The sequence below is a fragment of the Haliotis cracherodii genome, unplaced genomic scaffold, assembly GCF_022045235.1.
Source record: "Haliotis cracherodii isolate W230 unplaced genomic scaffold, xgHalCrac1.p SCAF_1, whole genome shotgun sequence".
Classification (NCBI taxonomy): domain Eukaryota; kingdom Metazoa; phylum Mollusca; class Gastropoda; order Lepetellida; family Haliotidae; genus Haliotis; species Haliotis cracherodii.
In genome coordinates, this window is record NW_027266264.1 from 60,381,150 (window position 1) to 60,402,257 (window position 21,108).

The 21,108-nt window shown below is 40.6% G+C and overlaps 1 protein-coding gene across 1 annotated transcript; it reads right to left on the reverse strand.

Moving 5' to 3' along the window:
* Positions 1-2,320: 2,320 nt before the first annotated feature.
* LOC139466608 (small ribosomal subunit protein mS27-like) lies at positions 2,321-19,283 on the reverse strand. The gene is made up of 10 exons (XM_071248199.1): positions 19,211-19,283; positions 17,782-17,871; positions 16,965-17,035; positions 16,083-16,147; positions 14,291-14,405; positions 13,542-13,620; positions 13,078-13,226; positions 12,643-12,894; positions 8,485-8,634; positions 2,321-4,361 (listed from the first exon to the last, which is right to left on the reverse strand). The coding sequence occupies exons 1-10, from the start codon at positions 19,281-19,283 to the stop codon at positions 3,972-3,974; spliced, it is 1,434 nt and encodes a 477-aa protein (XP_071104300.1). The 3' UTR covers positions 2,321-3,971.
* Between the last annotated feature and the right edge of the window lie 1,825 nt (positions 19,284-21,108).

Here is a 21,108-nt window from a genome sequence, read left to right on the forward strand (position 1 = left end):
TTCTGAAATGAAAGGCAAAGTGAATAATTTGGCTTGGAAGGTTCCATAATGTGGATGAGGTAAGGATTACTTGTGACTTTATAGAGGTGGAGAATGGGATACACTAAGTCCTGTGGACTCTGGCATTGTAATTCACTGCAGAGCTGTATCCCTTAGCAACACCAGGATATGCTGGCGGTTGGTTTTAATTCCATGTATGATTCTTGGTAAGTCAGCATGATGCTAGCAGGTGAATGTCTATGAACTGTGTCACTTTTGGCTTTTCTCCACATCTCTCTCTCTCTCTCTCTCTCTCCCATCAAACAAACTATAATACTACAAGTACAGATGCTCACAATACATAGATAATTAACCACTTAAAATCTAAAAAAACCATTGTTAATAACTTCAGAATGAAACGGATTTCGATTATATCTGATTCGAAAGGGGTTTCTATTTGGCTCACTTCACCAAACTTTTGATCTTCCAAATATTAATTTCACAATCATCCTACTTCATTAAGTTTAAATATTCTATGTGGCAAAGGGGAAACTATCCGTTATCCATTTGTGGGCCTGTATGCAGCAAGCAAGTAAAACACACAACTAGCAGCAACTGTCTCAACAACTAGGTAAACACCTTCAAGGCGCCAGTAAACTATCACATTCACAAACGTAATTTAAAACAGAACACGACACATAATTACCTAATTTTGTTCAAAGTAGAAAACACGTCAGCACAGCTTACAGTACCGTCACAACTCGGGTGTAGGTGTCTAACAGCGCAGTGAACACACAATCAACGTCCTCAGGTTTAGTGCTCCGTAAGAAAATGTGTTTATGCGGTAATAATTTCCTTTCACTCCGCCTTCCGCGTGAAATGCGAAACAATGATTTAGTGAATGTTCGAAAGTCCTGCAAAGGTGATGTGTCTATTTGGGATGCCCCAGTCTTCCTGACTTGAGGTGTCTCAGCCTTCCTGGCTTCAAATGCCTGTCTTCATTGCCAGAAATGTCCGAAGCAGGAGATGGGTTGGAAAGGCGTGTACAGCGTGTTGAAAATAATTACACTTAAATAGGGATGAGCCTCCCTCTCCCTCTTGGTTAAATCGGGGGCACGGGTGGCCCAGTCGTCTAATGCGCGCAATTCGCTGTGCAGGGTTGCGTCCCTGGACACGCCAGAAACCAATGGTTGTGGGTTCGAATCCCAGTTCGCCCCGATGAAGTTTCTAGGTTTGTCAGCACCATTCCCGTGCTCGTGGGTTTCACCGAAGTGGTTAACGTCTGAGTCCTGCATCACTGAAACTGGAACTGGAATACTGTGAAAAGCGGCGTTAAACACAACTCACTCACTCTTGGTTAAACCCACTGCAATATGATGCCACAGTTACCCACTCTCAGACACTGTCTACTGACCAGTCCTTGTGTCATCTCTATAAAGCCTAAGGGCTGGGTAACAGCAAGTACCACCCACAAACGTATGTTGGTGAGTGACACCTCGGAAATTGGTTTTAACTACACGATGACACATACTGAGTATCGTTTTATGCTGCTTTTAGCAATATTACAGCAATGTCACAGCGGGGGACACCAGAAATGGGCTTCACTCATTGTACCCATGTCCGGAATTGAATCCAGGTCTTTGGCGTGACAAGCGAACGCTTTAACCACTAGGCTACCCCACCGCCCCTCACACATTGTACCCACGTCAGGAATCGAACCAGGGTCTTTGGTGTGACAAGCGAACGCTTTAACCACTAGGCTACCCGACCACCCCTAACACATTGTACCAACATCGGGAATCGAACCAGGGACTTTGGAGTGACGAGCGAACGCTTTAACCACTAGGCTACCCGACAGGTATGTTGATTCCAGGGCAGATGCTCCATCGTCACCTGCTGAAGGGGCAAGGAGTGGCCTTGAGACGTTATTACAAATGAAGAATATCGTCAAAGAGTCATGTTGTTCCAACATGTCATTCAAAGAACAAGTTCATCACACTTTGAACAGTATTTCAATCATTAATGTGCAGGAGAAAAGTCATTAGTACTGCAGGTCGTCCAAGAATCATAACCAAGGCAAATCCGGGATTCAAACCCAAGATCATAGGAATGGCAAGGCACACATCTATGAACAGGTAACCTTTCGGGTAAATCCATACAACAGTAGTTACATCATCACACTAGACAGGTCACAATGTGACATACCTCATTTGCTTTGAACAGAGAACATATTCTGATATGGTCTCTGCATTGAGCGAGGGCTTGGTTGTGAATTTGGGATTCATTATTTATGTATGACAATTCACCTTGTAATATATAACGAAAACAACATATGTGCTTTTTATTTTTACTTTTTTTCAATATTGCTATTTTGGGCTGTATAAACAGACACATTTATCAGCTCTTTTGGTCATTATGATCTGACAACAGTAACATGAATCAGTTACTTTATACATAATACATCACTCTTCAAAAATCAAACAGTCTGAAACATATCCATGAACATAATCTACATGAACATCATCATGTTCGTCAGTACAATCAGCACTAATATGCCAGCTGCAGTACCAAACATCCATGAAACAATGATCTTCTAACAATACTTGTATTCATTGATGTATTCCTCACACATTCTTCAATGTATTCTTTACATACTTGTATTACTTTGTGACTCTTTTATCACACACATAAAATCAGTAATTTTATAGTGATCTAATCAGATGTTACCATAGTAACCTTCGCCTAACATTTGAAAAAACGTGCTCATAACATCAGATGACAATGGGCTTTTTGTGCCTTCTCACAATGGTACAATCTCATTAAAATCAGATCTTAGTTCTCGCTATCGTTAAACAAAGATCTGAGGACATGTCATTATAGGTCACGTCAGAACGACCTTTCATCCGACCAATCCAAGCGTCGCTTACCAGATCATGAAAGTGACAGTCGGAATGTGTTTTCTGATCATGCAAACTCGAAAACGTTAACACGGGGTTTTCCGAACGACAGTTACGGCCCTACGACTGATTCTGTCAAAATTATCGTCTTTCTCTCGCTTCTGTGGGAGAAACATTTGAACGTAAGAGGCGCTGCACAGTCTGTCAATCTCAGCCATATATTAGACATTCCGGAATGTTTGTTTCTTCATTTTTCAAAATTTTAATCGACAAATGTGTCAACATATTTTTCAAGCATAGTCTGAAATGGAAGTCGCCAGGTTGAAACGCGTGCCGTAAAGCTCGAGAAAGCTGCTTTCTATTTAGTTGATGTCCATATCTTGTTAGTCATTTCAGTGGCCGGTCAAAGTTCGCGAAACGGTCAGTCAGTTGTGAGTAGACTAATATAAACTCAGCAGTTGCAAATATCACTGGCTATTCCTGGTGTTACTTTCCAGCTATGAACCCATGTCGCTCTGTGTACCCTCCTGTCATTGATTCCTATTCCACGTGTCATGCATAGTCTACATATTGGTATCATGAGTCAGAATAACTGACACTACTTCTGAAATGACACCAATTACCAATGGTTTGATTTCAGTGTTCAAAACTAAGCACGAATCCAAGGAGTCCCTAACACCCTAATGTTGATATCCAAAGACGTTGGGGGTTTCCAGATAAAGATACTACAGCGAGAAAATTTGGGAGCACCCAGGTCCCACTTACTTTCAAACTGTGACCAGCCTTAGAAATTCTTTATTTCTCTGGTCTTCAGAGTTTGTGGCAAGTCCAGATTGATCAAGACCAAACGTTTACTATGTTTACATTTTCTGTCAGGTTTATTCAGTTCCAATTTGTAGGAAATTGAAGCATTGAGAACTGCTTCAGAATTATAGCCCTCAAATGCTACAAATCATTGAAGACTACCATCATAGGATGTTTTCTTTTCCTCAGCACAATTTAGTAGTTTCGGGGAGCGGATGAGCATGAATTTCAAAGGCTGCCGACATGTCCGCAATGCAAACACCATCAACCCATTCTAGGCAGCACTTCAGTCTATATATGGTGGCGATATTTCCTCCGTTTGATTCTCTTCTCCCTCAGCGTTTCGTCATCATCCACAATGGGAGGCTTTATTTCTGGTGCACGTGACTTCGCCAGGATGATCTGATCTCGCAACTCAAAGTAACGCAGCAATTCCTCCTTCTCCTGAAGCTCCTTCAGCTGCTGCTTGATCTCCTCCTCTCGCTGCTGCTTCATGTACTGCTTCATCTGTGCCTCCACCAACTCACTCCGCTCCTTCTCCCACCTCTCCAACATCGCCCTCTGGGCAGTCATGTCGGCAGCTTCATATGTGGGGAGTTCCGACACTGCTAGAGACTCTACCACAGGCAGCATACTGTCCTCCATAGTCTGGTTGTTCCTTCGCAGCTTGTGGGCAATCTCCTGAATAAATAGACCAAAAAGTATTACAACTCTCACACCAGTCACCCTGGAAAAATTTAAATATTTTCTTAAATTGTAGGGGTGCCCTACTTACAAGGACCCCATGAGGATTCTGGGTCAGAAAGGTCCCCAGCAGCCCATGCTAGCTGTAACAGCCGACTAAAATAGGGATCAGATAGTTATAATGTGTGATCAGACACACATGGATAAACAACATCACAATGTTCGACTCTGATGTTGTTTTGGGATACAAACCTTATTTTATTTAGGATGCGACCATAGCATAATTCGGACAATCTTGCATACAATGTATGCATGTTATAGAGTTCTCAATTATGTACACAATCTATGAAATTTTACACTTTGCAATATTCTGTAAGGTCTATTAGTTTCAAAATTTACCTGAACTTGTTGGAATTACGTCAGAATGCTTTGTTGTTTTAAAGTAAAGGTAATTTAAATTTCATGATTTCTAACTTAATCGGAATGTTACAGGTGAGGTGAGGTGAGGTGAAATGGGGTTTAATATCAAGTTCAAATTTGTTACACTTGCGATGCAAGTGTGTGTGTCTGCTTGTACCAGTCTGGACTAATGCAGATTTTTATAGTGCTAGCCCACCATGCCGCAGTTTAACATGAATACGCACTCAGACCCAGAATACTGACTCCCAGCCGACCAGTCCTTGTTTTAGCCCCTTAATGCCGAGCACCACAACAAGTTCCATCTTGAAATGTCTTTTGGTATGACGCACCCGGGGATCGAACCCCTGACCTTCCGCTCTCCGGGCAGACACTCTACCACTAGACCACGGAGTCGGTCGTCATGTTAAAGGAACCCTGCATGACAAACACTTATAGTTCCTATGATTGGTTTGAATCCCAGATTTGCCCTGGTCTTTATTCTTGGATTGTCGACCCAGACTTTCCTTGCGACACTCGTCCATTTGCATAAATTCAAATGATTCTAAAGCAATTATTCACAACATGATACACATCAATCAATATAGTCAAAATATATTTCCATTTTGAATATAGTGCAAGTTTAACTAAGTTTAATTGATAAGAATCCAACTGCAATATCATAAGCATGATATGCATTGTTTATTGTTTCGTCTCTTGAGGAGTGTTTAAACCACTAGAAACATTAAATGCGAAGATTTAACAGATTTACCCAAATAGGCTAATTTTCTCGGAAGCTTTATCAGGAAATATATTTTCTAATTTCAGTCTATTTCCCTGAAAATCAAATACTCTGCTACTTTAGACCATGATTTGTGACAGTTAATTTGATACAATAATACATATATTACGCACAAAATACAAGATAGTATACAAATGTTTTCATTTCCTGGCATGTGAGTGCATGTCAATGTTAATTCAAAAGTGAATTTGAAAACTTTAATTCTACTTCTTTGGAATTTTGTTAACTAGTCACAGAATGGCTGATGACCGCTCCGATAGAAACACTGTAGCACGATATTTCACCAACCTTAAACATACATGGCATACAGGGAAGTGGCCGCATCTGGCAATATTCTTGTTTTCCTTAAGACTCTTGTATGTGGAGTGAGTGAGTGAGTTTGGTTTTACGCCGCTTTTAGCAATATTCCAGCAATATCACGGCGGGGGACACCAGAAATGGGCTTCACACATTGTACCTATGTCGGGAATCGAACCCGGGTCTTCGGCGTGACGAGCGAACGCTTTAACCACTAGGCTACCCGACCGCCCCTCTTGTATGTGGAAAATCAGGTACTAATTATAAATGCACTATCATTTATCCTTAAGGATGTTTGTGCAAAGTGTGTGATGCTATCTATCTGTTCTTGTCATGTGGCCACAATATACATGTTCCTGGTCGACATGGTACATCTGTTTCCCTGTCTCCAGACGGGAGATCCCAGATTGTGACAGTTTTAGCAGATAGCTTAAAAGATATGAAATCAACAAGGAAATCGTAAGCATATAACAAGGCACATACAAACAGGATATTTACAAAGTCCTATTGTAATTTTAATATGAGTTTCAGAGAAAAGAATTTTCAGTTCGACCTTGCTTCAAGATCTGTTTCCCTGTTTTCATTTTCATATGCTCATGACCTTATCCTATGTTAAATAAAAAAAGTATGACTATAAATATTTAATCATTTTTCATAGTGTCTGCTTTTTATTTGTCCTTGTTATTTTCACTAGCTTTGGGATAGTTAAAGTCATCCACACTGCAGTCTGAAATAATTCATAACAATACGGCATGAGACACCCTCTCACCCGATTTCACCTCACCTCACCTCACCTCATTTCTCCTCACCTCATTTTTCTTTTCTAAGGTTACGCGTGACCACCTCCATGGTCTAGTGGTAGAGCATCCACCAGAGAGCATAAGGTCGGAGTTCAATCCCCGGTTGCGTCATACCCATAGACGTCAAAAGATGGTACTTGTTGTTACCCTGCTTAGAGCTTGTTTAGTTTACATAAGGGGTGCCCTTTTTATTTTAGAACACAAGGTTGCTGTGCTAAATGCTTTCATTACCTGTTTGAGTGAAGTACTAAGGTGTAAAAAACTGCTTGATCACATACAGCGCCATATTTTCTTTCAAGGCTGTTGTCATTAATTCCATAATTCAGATGGACAACCCACTTAAAACACTGGACTCACTCACTGGACTTCACTCAGTATATTTGATGACTTCACATTTATTTTAGTCATGGAAGAATGGAAATATTATAGATTTAACCATATTAAATTTAACATTTAAAAACTAAATTCAAGTTAGTACTGGTAAATCTACAGGTATCCAAGCACTACATTTAAAATAGTATCTCCGAAACCAACATATCAGAAACTTTAATCACCTCTGAGAGTGGAAGGACCGAGGTTCGATCCCCGGCCACATCATACAAAAAGATGTTAAAAGATGGTACTTGGTGTTACCCCGTCTGGCGACCAGCATTGAGGGGCAAAAACAAGGACTGGTCGGCTCCTAGTCAGTATACTGTGTTTGAGTGGGGTACTCAAGTTAAACCGCAGGATGGTATCTGAGGGTCATCCCTCCCTACGGGTCACTGTACACAAAGTACTGTCCTGGCCATTGTTGACCAGAATGTGCACACCTGACACACTATATCTCTTTTCCACACTTTGTTACAACTATAGCTTCACTAAACGCATGCTCTGGTTCTCGCACAGATGCAAGCCCTAAATTTGTGAAACTCACAATAATGATAGATCTTTTTACAACATCTGCTCGAACACTGGCTCTAAAGATGGGACATGCCCCCACGGGTGTCCTTTCAAGTCACATGACAACTTCACTTGCAAGCTATACAACTCCTTTTTTTATTGGAATAATTTCTCCATAAAACATAGAACGAGTCTCATAATAAGTTGCGTAGACAGATGCTCATGAAGTCAATCAATGGATTGGCTGATCTTGACTTGAATATTTACAGACCGCCATCATAAGCTCGAATATTGCTGAGTGTGGCATTAAACAACAAATGAAGAAATTAAAAACACAAGCCTATTGACACCAGTTTGAGTGATTCTTAGGTTATATTTTACACCATGTCACTATAATGTACAAGGACAGCATGTCAGGGATTGAAGGCCACGACCAACTGGTTTCTGCACAGCCAAGGGATGCAACTCTGCACAGAGGTATACATCACCCTTCCAATAATTACTATTTTTCCATAATGGAAGAAGGTAATTTCACCTGAATGGCACACATTTGCTTCAGAAGAGAGATATTTCATTGTCTGTTTGTTGTTAAATGCTGCACTCAGCAATATTCCAGCTATATGACAGCGGTCTGTAAAGAATCGAGCATGGACCAGACAATCCAGTGTTTGACATCATTAGCATCCATCTGTACAATTAGGATCGATGACGTGCATCAATAAATTTAGCCAACCTGACCACCCGATCCCGTCAGTCACCTCTTACGACAAGCATGGATTGCTGAAGATCAGTTCTAACCCAGATCTTCATGAGAGGGTATTTCATTGACAGATATTGACAACCATAAACCTCATGCCCACATCTCCAGAACATGGGGCTTCTTCTTCCCTGGCTGGCATCACTTGGTGTTAAAAACAGTATAGACACTGACATGTTGTCTCACCTCAAATCTTTGAGTCACCTCTTCCTTGCCATCAGGAGTGAGCCGCAACTTAAACACCTCGTCATCGATTGTCCGCAGACCAAAATCCTTCTCCTCCAAGTTCGGGTCACGTGTTTCTGCATTCTTAATGCTCTCGTCAAATATCTTCAACTGAAAGACAGAATGTTATTTCATGAGATGTTGTCAGTCACTGCCATCATCATGCATGACACTAGTGAGTGAGTGAGTGAGTGAGTATGGTTTTATGCTGCTTTTAGCAATATTCAAGCAATATCACGGCGGGGGGACACCAGAAATGGGCTTCACACATTGTACCCGGGTCTTCGGCGTGACGAGCGAACCCTTTAACCACTAGGCTACCCGACCGCCCCTGCATGACACTAGTTGGGCTGTGTTACAGGAATGCAACAAGTAGGGCTGGGACGGGTAACTGTGATACTTGGGTACTCGGGTCGTGTGTGTCATGAGTAGGGCCCGGGTACCCACAGGACTACCCAGACCCTTGGTGAATCACGTGATATATTGTTTAATGACAAAAACTCACTATAGCTCAGTGGTTACACTACAAGTCGCTAATGTTCACATTTCTTTCTGACGATGCACACATTCCTTTTGACTTGTATATGTCTGGGTAAGCTTCATTTAACTTCAGTGTACGAATGATTTGATCGTTCGATGATACATGTATGTAAATTAATTTGGACAGGGCTGCAGTAATCAGGCATTTTGTTCCCAACTCTTGAGACCTACAGTGTATCCAGGTAGGGTAGAGTAATAGGGGGCCTGGTACCCGGGTAGTAAATTTGGACTTGTCCCAGCCCTAGCAACAAGCATGACATACTGGGGACCTATTCTGACCTAGATTCCACACAAGGAAAAAACAACTTTTCATTTGATATTCATTAATTAATAAATCCATAAAAGGAGGTAAGGGTGCTTCCCCTAGCCATCTCCAACAACAACGATACAATTTGTAATCGATTAATTCCATTCCGATCAGTCACTGGAAGTGAATCCCGATTTCCATGTTACTTCGCTGATACTGAAGAGTCTCCCAGAAATGATGGCAGTCTCCACTTTGTACTTGTTGTACCCTTTAAAGAAGAAACTCATGTGGAACTAAAGTCGTGTATGTGTACCTAGAGAACACCAGAAGGAAACAACAGGCTGCTTATGATGGGTTCAAATGCCTGATTTGCCCAAATTATGATTCCGTTGACAAATTGCTGACATAACTATAATCCAGGGTTTCAACAATGTGATAGAGCTCATATCTGTGTACCTTTAAGCCTTCGTCACCTTAGATCTTATCTTAACTTGTAATCCATTACAATCCATTTGGACAGTAACCGGTTTGTAAAACCCCAAAGTCAGCCGGTCGGACTGACATCATTGTGTAACTGAGTTGGATAGGATGAAACTTTTGATTGCCTCATCACACATGACCTTATACAGCCAAGTCTCGTTAATCTGACAATCGGCTTTATCCGACACTAATGATGGGAACCGATTATATCAGTGCTATTTAGACCTGTTAATCCGACAGTCTCGCACTTCGGCACAGCTAATTTGCAAAGAAATGCTGAAATCACTCATTAATCAGTCTCGTTAATCCGACACAGTCATCAGCGTACTCCGTGGTCATCTGCCCGCGAGTACACAGCCCCGTGTTTTGATGCGAGACGAGTCGGCGAGTAGCTGTATATTTCAACGGCTGCAGAGATAAACTTGCTTAACAATAAACAATTACTGCTTTAAATATACAAAACCGGGTTAATCACATGCCTAGATTACCTCAATCTCATTAAAATCGGATACAAGTTCTCGCTTCTGCTGAGGACATTCCATTACAGGTCACGTCAGAACGACCTTTTGCGAACTTTGACCGACCAATGAAATTACTAACAGGATGTCGACATTAGCCACTCAGAAAGCAGCTTTCTTAAGCGTTGCGGCACCAGTTTCAAATTAGCGACTTCCATTCCAGACTATGCTTTAAAAATCAGTCATACAGTCCGTAACAGTAGTTTTGTGTTAAACTTTAGTGGTTGTATGATTAGAAAACAAATTCCGCTGAAAATGTAACACAACAATATGAATATTTCATTTTTCAATTTCCTACATGTTCCTATTGTTATCTATCGTGTATTTGTCCGATTTTTTATCACGAACGTTGATACTACCTAATATCGTTAATCCGACATAATCATATGCAACCAACAATTTCGGATTAACGGGACCTGACTGTATGCACTTTGAGTTGTCATACTGAGACTGAGTTCCCGAGGGTGGGCAAGAAGGTAGAGCTTAACGCCACACAAATACACTTCAAACAACATAAGTCTTTAGGACTTTTGAAATCAACATGACAGATTCAGGAGTAACAGGGTGTAGTTTGTGTACACCCTGCAACCATTCAGCTTGTACAATCCTGTACACCCCACCACAGACAAATGTCCTAACATGCAGTCTTATAACTGAAAGTCTTATCAAAACCTGGATGGTTCTGCTTCTTTCTATAAGACACTAGTGTGAGTCTAGGTTGGTTGGTTGGTTGGTTGGTTTGTTGTTTAACACCGCACTCAGCAATATTCCAGCTATATGACGGCGGTCTGTAAATAATCAAGTCTGGACCAGACAATCCAGTGATTGATATCATGAGCATCGACCTACGCAATTGGGATCGATGACATGCATCAACCAAGTCAGCGAGCCTGACTACCCGATCCCGTTAGTCGCCTTTTACGACAAGCATAGCCGCCTTTTACGGCAAGCATGGGTTGCTGAAGACCCATTCTAACCCGGAATCTTCACGGGTCTGTGAGTCTAGGATAGACACCAAACACCAAATTCACTGTATCATCAAGATATGATAATGGGTTTTGTATGGATAAGTCATTAAAACCTATGTATTGTATATCACTTCATTTGCAAAATGAAAAAATATCCCCAAAACAAGCAGTACCAAGACTGAAAAAAAACCCAGATCATTTTGTTGATGGATATCTAAAAGTAAATGTGCATACAAATACATCAGGGCCCACGTACACAAAGCTTTCTTAGCTCTAAGGTGATCGTAACTCCCATACTTTACATAGGCTTACGATAGTCTTAGTGCTAAGATCGCTTTGTGCAAGTGGGCCCAGGGCTCAAATTAAGGAACTTGATTGAACTTCACCAGATGCATGTTGACATGAAAACATAGTTGAACCAGACAAAGCCAGGTTGCACCCGGGTCCCATAAATTTATCCAAGCAGGCCAGTCTGCTGCCAGTGTCTCAAACATTAATGATGCATTGCTGTGAAATGCAATAGGAACATGTATACATAATCCTGCCCAAGAGTTTGATTACATCAAGCCCATGAGAGCATGAAAAATTACACATAGTAAATAAAGCATGGAGGTATTGAGAGTGTTAAATAGACTAGACAAGGTTGGACACAAATTTGAAATTTTTGGCATGTAGACAAATATTAGGTTGCACTTTTCAATAATAGGCTGCATTGGTGCATGTTATACATATATAGCTAAACTGAGCCCTGAACATACATATTGTGTCCATAAACACACTGTCAAGAAACACATGACCAGACTATAGGATGTGTTGGCAGAGGGTCAGCTGCAGGTAATAGCCACCCCATATTGTTGTCAAAAACATTAGACAGACAGTACGAGCCCACATTCGGATTCTACAGTAAAAATTGTACTACGTATTTAACATTCACATGCCTCTAGTCACTTTGTTTCATTATGTTCTATTGTATTATTAACTATTTGCTATCAGTTAACACATCAGTAAGTTGTATTCAATATCTATATGACTATTGTCTTCTAGTGAGTGACACTTCTGTTCTATTGGACTATTTGCTATCAGTAAACTCATCAGTAAGTTGTATTCAATATTGATATGACTATTGTCATCTAGTGAGTGACACTTCTGTTCTATTGAACTATGTGCTATCAGTAAACTCATAAGTAAGTTATATTCAATATTTACATGACTATTGTCATCTAGAGATAGTGACACTTATGTTTTATTGAACTATTTGTTATCAGTAAACTCATCAGTAAATTGTATTCAATAATGACATGACAATTGTCCTCTAGAGACAGTGACACTTCTGTTCTATTGAACCATTTGTTATCAGTAAACTCACAGCCTCTTCATGGATAGCATCCTTCTTGTTTGTGTTGGCAATTTCCTCAAGGAGATGCAAGCCCTTGTCAAACTTCTGGTACAAGCCCAGGCCCATCACTTTCAGGGAGCTACTGAGCCTGTCATTGTTCTGAACACAGCCACCAAGCATGTAGAGGGTCTTGCCAAGTAGAAAGCGCTCGTCCTTGATATCAAAGTGGTCATCATAGTAAGGATATCTGATGACCTTGACCTTCACCCAATCTTCCTCCTCCTGTAACATAAGATGCTCAACAGTTATCTGGGTGTGAGGGTGAGTGTGTGGGTGAGGGTGTGGGTTTGGGTGAGGGTGAGGGTATATTACTAAACAGACAGGACACGAGAATTGGGGAAGGCAGATATTCCAGACACTAGTCTGTCAAGCTGACTGAGTTATCTCCCTTAGACCACAACCCACCTCAGGATTGTCAGGTGTTGGTTGCAGCGCTAGGTCAGCCATGTTGGAGGTGAGCAGGTGCTTGACGGCTGCCAGGAGGGACAGTCTGAAGGAGATGGGGTGGCTGAAGTCCTCCTGCAGCATCACCTCGTATGACACCCTTGCCGCATCTGATCACACAACATTAACACATTTCATCTGATGTACATTTCAGTGATTAGCGAGTGAATAAGTGATTCAGAATAATACATGTTATCAACAATATCTCAGTCATACAGTGTTTATTAATAACTAGAAGATATTCTACACTGACTGACATCTGACATCTCACGTAAGGCATCCGTAAGTGCCGAGCCAAGACTTATCTGATGTCCACAATATATTCAGTGTATTCCATATCAAATCTGATGCAAAGGATCCAAACATTTCCCCGAAGACGATGTTGCTGGCATGTTTGTATATGTGATGATCTATATGGGGCGTACCTGCATAATTGTCTCCCTTGATGAAGTGATCCATGAGGATGTTTGTGGCGTAGCTGTCAGGGAAAATACCATAGTCCCTCTGGAATCAAACAAAGGATGTTTGTGTCATCAGAAACGTGTAAATAAGGCTCCTGAGGACATGAGAAACGACATCAAATACTAATTACTGTTTGTTGTTTAACATTGCACTCATAGGTCATGTAGGTGAGGTGAGATGAAATGGGGTTCAACGTTGTGTTCACATGTGTGTTTGTGTGTGTGGGTGTGGGAGGCTGCTTGTTCCAGTCCGGACTGATGCTGATTTATAGTGCTGGTCCACTGAGATACTATGCCTCAGTTTAACATGAATACCCCACTCAGACACAGTATACTGACTCAAAGCCGACCAATCTCTGTTTTAGCTACTAAATGCTGAGTGCCAAGGTGAGTGCCAGGGTGAGTGGGTGAGTGAGTTTGGTTTTACGCCGCTTTTAGCAATATTCCAGCAATATCAAGGCGGGGGACACCAGAAATGGGCTTCACACATTGTACCCATGTCGGGATTCGAACCCGGATCTTCGGCGTGACGAGTGAACGCTTTAACCACAAGGCTACCCAACCGCCCCGAGTGAGAGTGAGAGTGAGAGAAAGAGAGAGAGGGTAGTCCTAAAAAATACTTCAGTTGTATGTGTCTAAGGGATACAGCTCTGCAGTGAATTCAGCTCACAGGTCTTGATGTATACCATTCTCCCATAAAGTCGTGTAGTTACCCTATTTCTCATCATGTCCAGGAGTCTGTCCGTCAGCCCGAGATCGATGTACGCACGGACGATGGCATGGACTATTGAGTCTTTTACTGGGACGGCATCCTCACTATTTCGAAATCTGTAGTGAAAAAATCCATGAATTTTTAATTACAAGAGCAACAAGTTAATAGAGACACACAATGTCTAGATCTATGTACTTGACTTGAATATTATAGTATCATATGTCATTATCAGATACCGCTTCATGACCAGGATTATACTATCATATGTCATTATCACATACTGCTTCATGACCAGGATTATACTATCATATGTCATTATCACATACTGCTTCATGACCAGGATTATACTATCATATGTCATTATCACATACCGCTTCATGACCAGGATTATACTATCATAAGTCATTATCACATACAGCTTCATGACCAGGATTATAGTATCATATGTCATTATCACATACTGCTTCATGACCAGGATTATACTATCATATGTCATATCACATACCGCTTCATGACCAGGATTATAGCATCATATGTCATTATCACATACCGCTTCATGACCAGGATTATAGTATCATATGTCATTATCACATACTGCTTCATGACCAGGATTATACTATCATATGTCATTATCACATACCGCTTCATGACCAGGATTATACTATCATAAGTCATTATCACATACCGCTTCATGACCAGGATTATAGTATCATATGTCATTATCACATACTGCTTCATGACCAGGATTATACTATCATATGTCATATCACATACCGCTTCATGACCAGGATTATAGCATCATATGTCATTATCACATACCGCTTCATGACCAGGATTATACTATCATATGTCATTATCACATACTGCTTCATGACCAGGATTATAGTATCATATGTCATTATCACATACTGCTTCATGACCAGGATTATACTATCATATGTCATTATCACATACTGCTTCATGACCAGGATTATAGTATCATATATCATTATCACATACTGCTTCATGACCAGGATTATACTATCATATGTCATTATCACATACCGCTTCATGACCAGGATTATACTATCATATGTCATTATCACAGGATTATTTAAGGAGACATCATCATGATTACTGAGGTCTTAAGAAATGTTAATCAGCAAAACTTGACCACACCAACAGGTGGTTCATAGCCTTAACCTTAATTCCCACAATCAGGGTATGGTACCAGCCATCACAACATAGGTAGCAATCATCCAAACCCCACGTTTTAGCAAGTTTGTCAATCTAAACGACACAAGTAAGGTGATGTGTATAAAGTCATCAACGTATATAGGACACCAGCAAAGTGAGTGAGTGAGTGAGTATTGTTTTATAACTCTTAGTAATATTCCAGCAATTTCACGGCAGGGGACACCAAAAAAGGGCTCCACAAAATTGTACCCATATGGGGAATCAAACCCTGATCTTTGGCGTGGCAAGCAAATGCTTTAGCCACTAGGCTACACCACCGCCTCCACAAGTAAGGTGACAGATTACCTGCATATAAAGTCGTCAATGTACAGGACACAAGTGAGTGAGTGATTGAGTATGGTCTTACGCCGCTTTTAGCAATATGCAAGTAATATCACAGCTGGGGACACCAAAAATGGGCTTCACACATTGTACCCACGTTTGGAATCGAACCCAGATCTTCGGCTGGGCAAGCAAATGCTTTAACCACTGGGCTACCCGACCACCTCGAAGGACACAATTAAATTGAAAGGTTATGTAAAGTATACAGGTAGTAACAGTGTAAGGTGACCGGTTACCTGTGTATAAGGTCCTCCATGTAGTCGGCGTCTGAGACATCCATCTCGTGCATCTTGTTGACCAGCTGTACACACACAACGGTAGTTACAGCAACCAGAGTAGTTTACGGACATAGACACAACACTAGTTATAGCAGCCAAACTATTGCAGTGTAGTTAACGGAGATAGACACAACACTAGTTATAGCAGCCAAACTATTGCAGTGTAGTTTACGCACATAGACAAAACACTAGTTATAGCAGCCAAACTATTGCAGTGTAGTTTTTTGACGTAGACATACAACCCAAAGTGAAACAGGTCCTAAACATCTACTTAGAGCATGGGTATGACAGTGACAAACCTATAAAACAATCAGGTTCAACCGGTATATGAACCAATGATCATAGGTTTCCGACAAGCCCAAGGGACACAACTCTTGAGTATGGAATTGCTGCGTAGGAGACAACAAGGCCACCAGTGCCCCTTATTGTGAAAACAAGACAAAGTCATTGATATTGCCCACCCTGTTACATAGGTTTGCTTGTCAATTAACACAGCACTAAGCAATATTCCAGATTTATTATCTAGGAGGGCAAACATATCTGGATTCATAAAAATCATATGTGCCCCAGGGTCATATCATGTCACGAGACAACAGTGTATTGTATTGTTCATGTCATTTGAATCTTATTGGGACGCTGACTTGGTTGATCCATGTCATCCTATGCCAATTGTGTGGATCAATGTTCATGATGTCAATCACTGAACTGTATGACTCGATTATTTACAGACCGCCCTCATCTAGCTGGAATATTGCTGAGTGTGGCATTAAACAACAAACAAACAAACAAACTACAATCATGTCTAGTTTACCAACAGTGTACATGACGAGGAACACTTACAATGTCAACATCAATCACACTGGCTCTTTTCTGTTTCTCAAACCGGTCACGCAACTGGACAGCAAATTCATCTGTAACAAAAATACAAAATGTAGGAAGAACCAAGCTCAAGCTGGAGTGTTTAGCATCACATTAAACATATTAAACATGGGTTTAAGTGGAGAATATTGCCTGATGCTGAATCAAATATATGCAAAATAAGATTTCACATAAATCTGAAGCACATAGGAGTGTGTGCTGCAATGTGATTGGTTAAAAATCATGTGAGAAGGAGAGGGAGAGGGGGAGGGAGAGGGAGAGAGATCAAATTACAGTCCATAACTGTCATTCAGAATATGCTGTGTTTACATTTTTAAGGTTGCATGATTAGAAAACCTCAGTCCAACTGTCACTTTGCCGATATGGTAAGCAACGCTCTGATTTGTGACCTGTAAAGGGGTGTCTTCAGATCTTTGTTTATCAGTAGCGAGAGCCAAGATCTGATCTTAAGGAGATTGACATCTGAAAAACATGCCATTTGGCTTGCCGAAATGGATACCATGTCGACTAAATATTAAGTTTGATCAATATATAACTTAGATCTTAGGTTAGTTGGGGTTATCCAGCTTCTGCTAACCACGGAAGTTCAACTGTCACAGCAGTGACATCATCTACTGTGTCATGACGTCATCATATTCCAGGGTGATGTTGTGTCTCTCTTACAACTGCAATAGTTCACATAGAACGACAGTACTTCAGAAAGTAATTTGCAGGTGTTATTGAGGATTCAATGCCCAGAAATTCCTAAGTGATTCTGTATCAACAAACTAGGACTTACTTAATGAAACATTTGAAAGAATAGGAGACTGTAATCGCTTTTGCCAGGCATCTTGACAACTGTATGCTTCTGACAGTAGGTGTCTGCGAGCTGAAACATAAGTAGGAACATAATGAAACATCAAAGCACAATTGTACGGGGCTTTGTAGCTCACCTGACCTAAGATATTAAGGGTACTTACAACATGCACAAGGGTTAATTTTCCTTAAAGAGTAATAACACTCCATTGAACATATTGTACAGTATTTCAGCGTGTCAAGGCGATTACACCTGATGAAAGTTCAAATAAGGAATAGAATTCGCAACATATTGGATTTATTAATAAATAAATTAATTTTTTGTTGGCCGACACGTACACACTACAATCATCAATTTTAGGAGGGTCCATCTCTCTTGTTTGTGACTTATTTCGGACTTATTCAGACTTAATTTTTCTCCATCATGAATATATTTTGATTGGATGTTGTTTTAGTCTTGTGTCATTTAAAGCTGACTTACAACAATTCTTATCATGATTATGCATCAGACTGTTAAAAACAAACATAATTTTCTACCATGAAAAATAACATTGTCACGAGATGTGTTCTGTTTTAAAGGTATGCAGGCTTATAGTTTTAAGTAAAAAAATAACTGGTTTTGCAGCTGCAGCTGAAAACATATCTGGTCTACATAAAAAATCCCCCACACATCCCAGAACATTATATGGTCAGTCCCTTAACCTGTGGTAATAGGTGTTTATCATAACAATAGTGATTGGGGATATTAGGTGTGAAACCGTGACTATATATTCTTCTCCACTTTTACTATGTGACATCCACCAGATGTTAATACATGACAATGATTCATGCCTTTATAACATTCTACTCAAGTCTGGAGTGGTGAGAGTGGTTGGTAAGAGTGGTGGGTGAGGGTGTGTTTGGGATCATTCCGACATTTTACCAAGAAATTTAATTCTTAATGTTTTCAATTTGTCTTTCTAAGAAGTATTTGTTTTAAGGCTGTCAGTGTAGGTTACAAAATGAGACTTCAATTTGCGCAGCGTGGAGGATCGAACTGACAATGACAGCTTGAAGCTAATGAGTTAATTAATCATTGTTAATTGGCAAACAGTTTAATATGCCGGGTGACCGCATTGTAGTTTCACAAGACCTCAGTCACTATCAGAAATAATTCGTTCTCGTTTACCAAGTGATCGTAAAGTGCCACCATGAAATACAACGGGTAAACATCTTGGTATATTAATGGGGATTCAGAAAGACGACCTTGGCTTGGCACTGACAGCCACAGCTGCACAGACACAGCACCGGCGATGCAAACAAACATACTTGCCTGCCAACAACAAGCAAAGATACCAATAATGTATGCTTCTCACAGACAAATTAATGTAATGTAATTTACAGTAATATAGTGTAAAAAAACCATATTGCACCTGAAAATGAAATTCCTCTACTGAAAACTTTGATGTTTCTCGACACCCATGCCCTGCACATGGAAGTCGCCATTTTTAATACAAAGGGAGCTAATTTGAAACTTACCTCCCCTTCACCAAATTTGTCGAAAGTGGGCGTGACTCCTTCTTCGTTATTGTTTCTACAAGGTTCTGAGATACATTTGATTTTTAGGAACAAAGAAATAAAATCAATGAAGACAAAAACCTGTCTTCAATTATTTATTATCATTTATTGATAAGTTCATGCATGTACACATGTATTTTGTTCCCACAATGCACATGCAGCTTCTTTTATAAGAAGTGAGTTGGGTATGAACAGTATACAAGTTATATCACAGTAAAATCAGGGTTAAATGCTAAATCACTCACTCACTCTACATTCTACCCCGGTCTTCTCACTCATCAATCTGACACACCGAGGTATAACTGAAATACTGGTAAATTCGGCGTTAACCTAACTCACTCAATCACTCTACATTCTAACCCGGTCTTCTCACTCATCAATCTGACACACCGAGGTATAACTGAAATACTAGTAAAATCAGGTCTAAATCCTAAATCACTCACTCACTCTACATTCTACCCCGGTCTTCTCACTCATCAATCTGACACACCGAGGTATAACTGAAATACTGGTAAATTCGGCGTTAACCTAACTCACTCAATCACTCTACATTCTAACCCGGTCTTCTCACTCATCAATCTGACACACCGAGGTATAACTGAAATACTGGTAAATTCGGCGTTAACCTAGCACACTCACTCACTCTACATTCTACCCCGGTCTTCTCACTCATCAATCTGACACACCGAGGTATAACTGAAATACTGGTAAATTCGGCGTTAACCTAACTCACTCAATCACTCTACATTCTAACCCGGTCTTCTCACTCATCAATCTGACACACCGAGGTATAACTGAAATACTAGTAAAATCAGGTCTAAATCCTAAATCACTCACTCACTCTACATTCTAACCCGGTCTTCTCACTCATCAATCTGACACACCGAGGTATAACTGAAATACTAGTAAAATCAGGTCTAAATCCTAAATCACTCGCTCACTCTACATTCTACCCCGGTCTTCTCACTCATCAATCTGACACACCGAGGTATAACTGAAATACTGGTAAATTCGGCGTTAACCTAACTCACTCAATCACTCTACATTCTAACCCGGTCTTCTCACTCATCAATCTGACACACCGAGGTATAACTGAAATTATAGTAAAATCAGGTCTAAATCCTAACTCACTCACTCTACATTCTACCCCGGTCTTCTCACTCATCAATCAGACACACCGAGGTATCACTGAAATACTGGTAAATTCGGCGTTAACCTAACTCACTCACTCACTCTACATTCTACCCCGGTCTTCTCACTCATCAATCTGACACACTGAGATATAACTGAAATACTGGTAAATTCGGCGTTAACCTAACTCACTCACTCACTCTACATTCTACCCAGGTCTTCTCACTCATCAATCTGACACACCGAGGTATAACTGAAATACTGGTAAATTCGGCGTTAACCTAACTCACTCTACATTCTACCCCGGTCTTCTCACTCATCAATCTGACACACCGAGGTATAACTGAAATACTGGTAAATTCGGCGTTAACCTAACTCACTCACTCACTCTACATTCTACACCGGTCTTCTCACTCATCAATCTGACACACTGAGATATAACTGAAATACTGGTAAATTCGGCGTTAACCTAACTCACTCACTCACTCTACATTCTACCCAGGTCTTCTCACTCATCAATCTGACACACCGAGGTATAACTGAAATACTGGTAAATTCGGCGTTAACCTAACTCACTCTACATTCTACCCCGGTCTTCTCACTCATCAATCTGACACACCGA

Bases quoted from the DNA above. Each gene is read 5' to 3' on its own strand.
- LOC139466608 (XM_071248199.1), bottom strand. From the start codon at position 19,283: ATGGCGACTTCCATGTGCAGGGCATGGGTGTCGAGAAACATCAAAGTT. The intron at 12,895-13,077 runs GTGGGTTGTGGT...CTTATGTTACAG, and splicing joins CAACACCTGACAATCCTGAG to GAGGAGGAAGATTGGGTGAA. The intron at 4,362-8,484 runs GTGAGACAACAT...CTATTTATTCAG, and splicing joins AGGTGACTCAAAGATTTGAG to GAGATTGCCCACAAGCTGCG.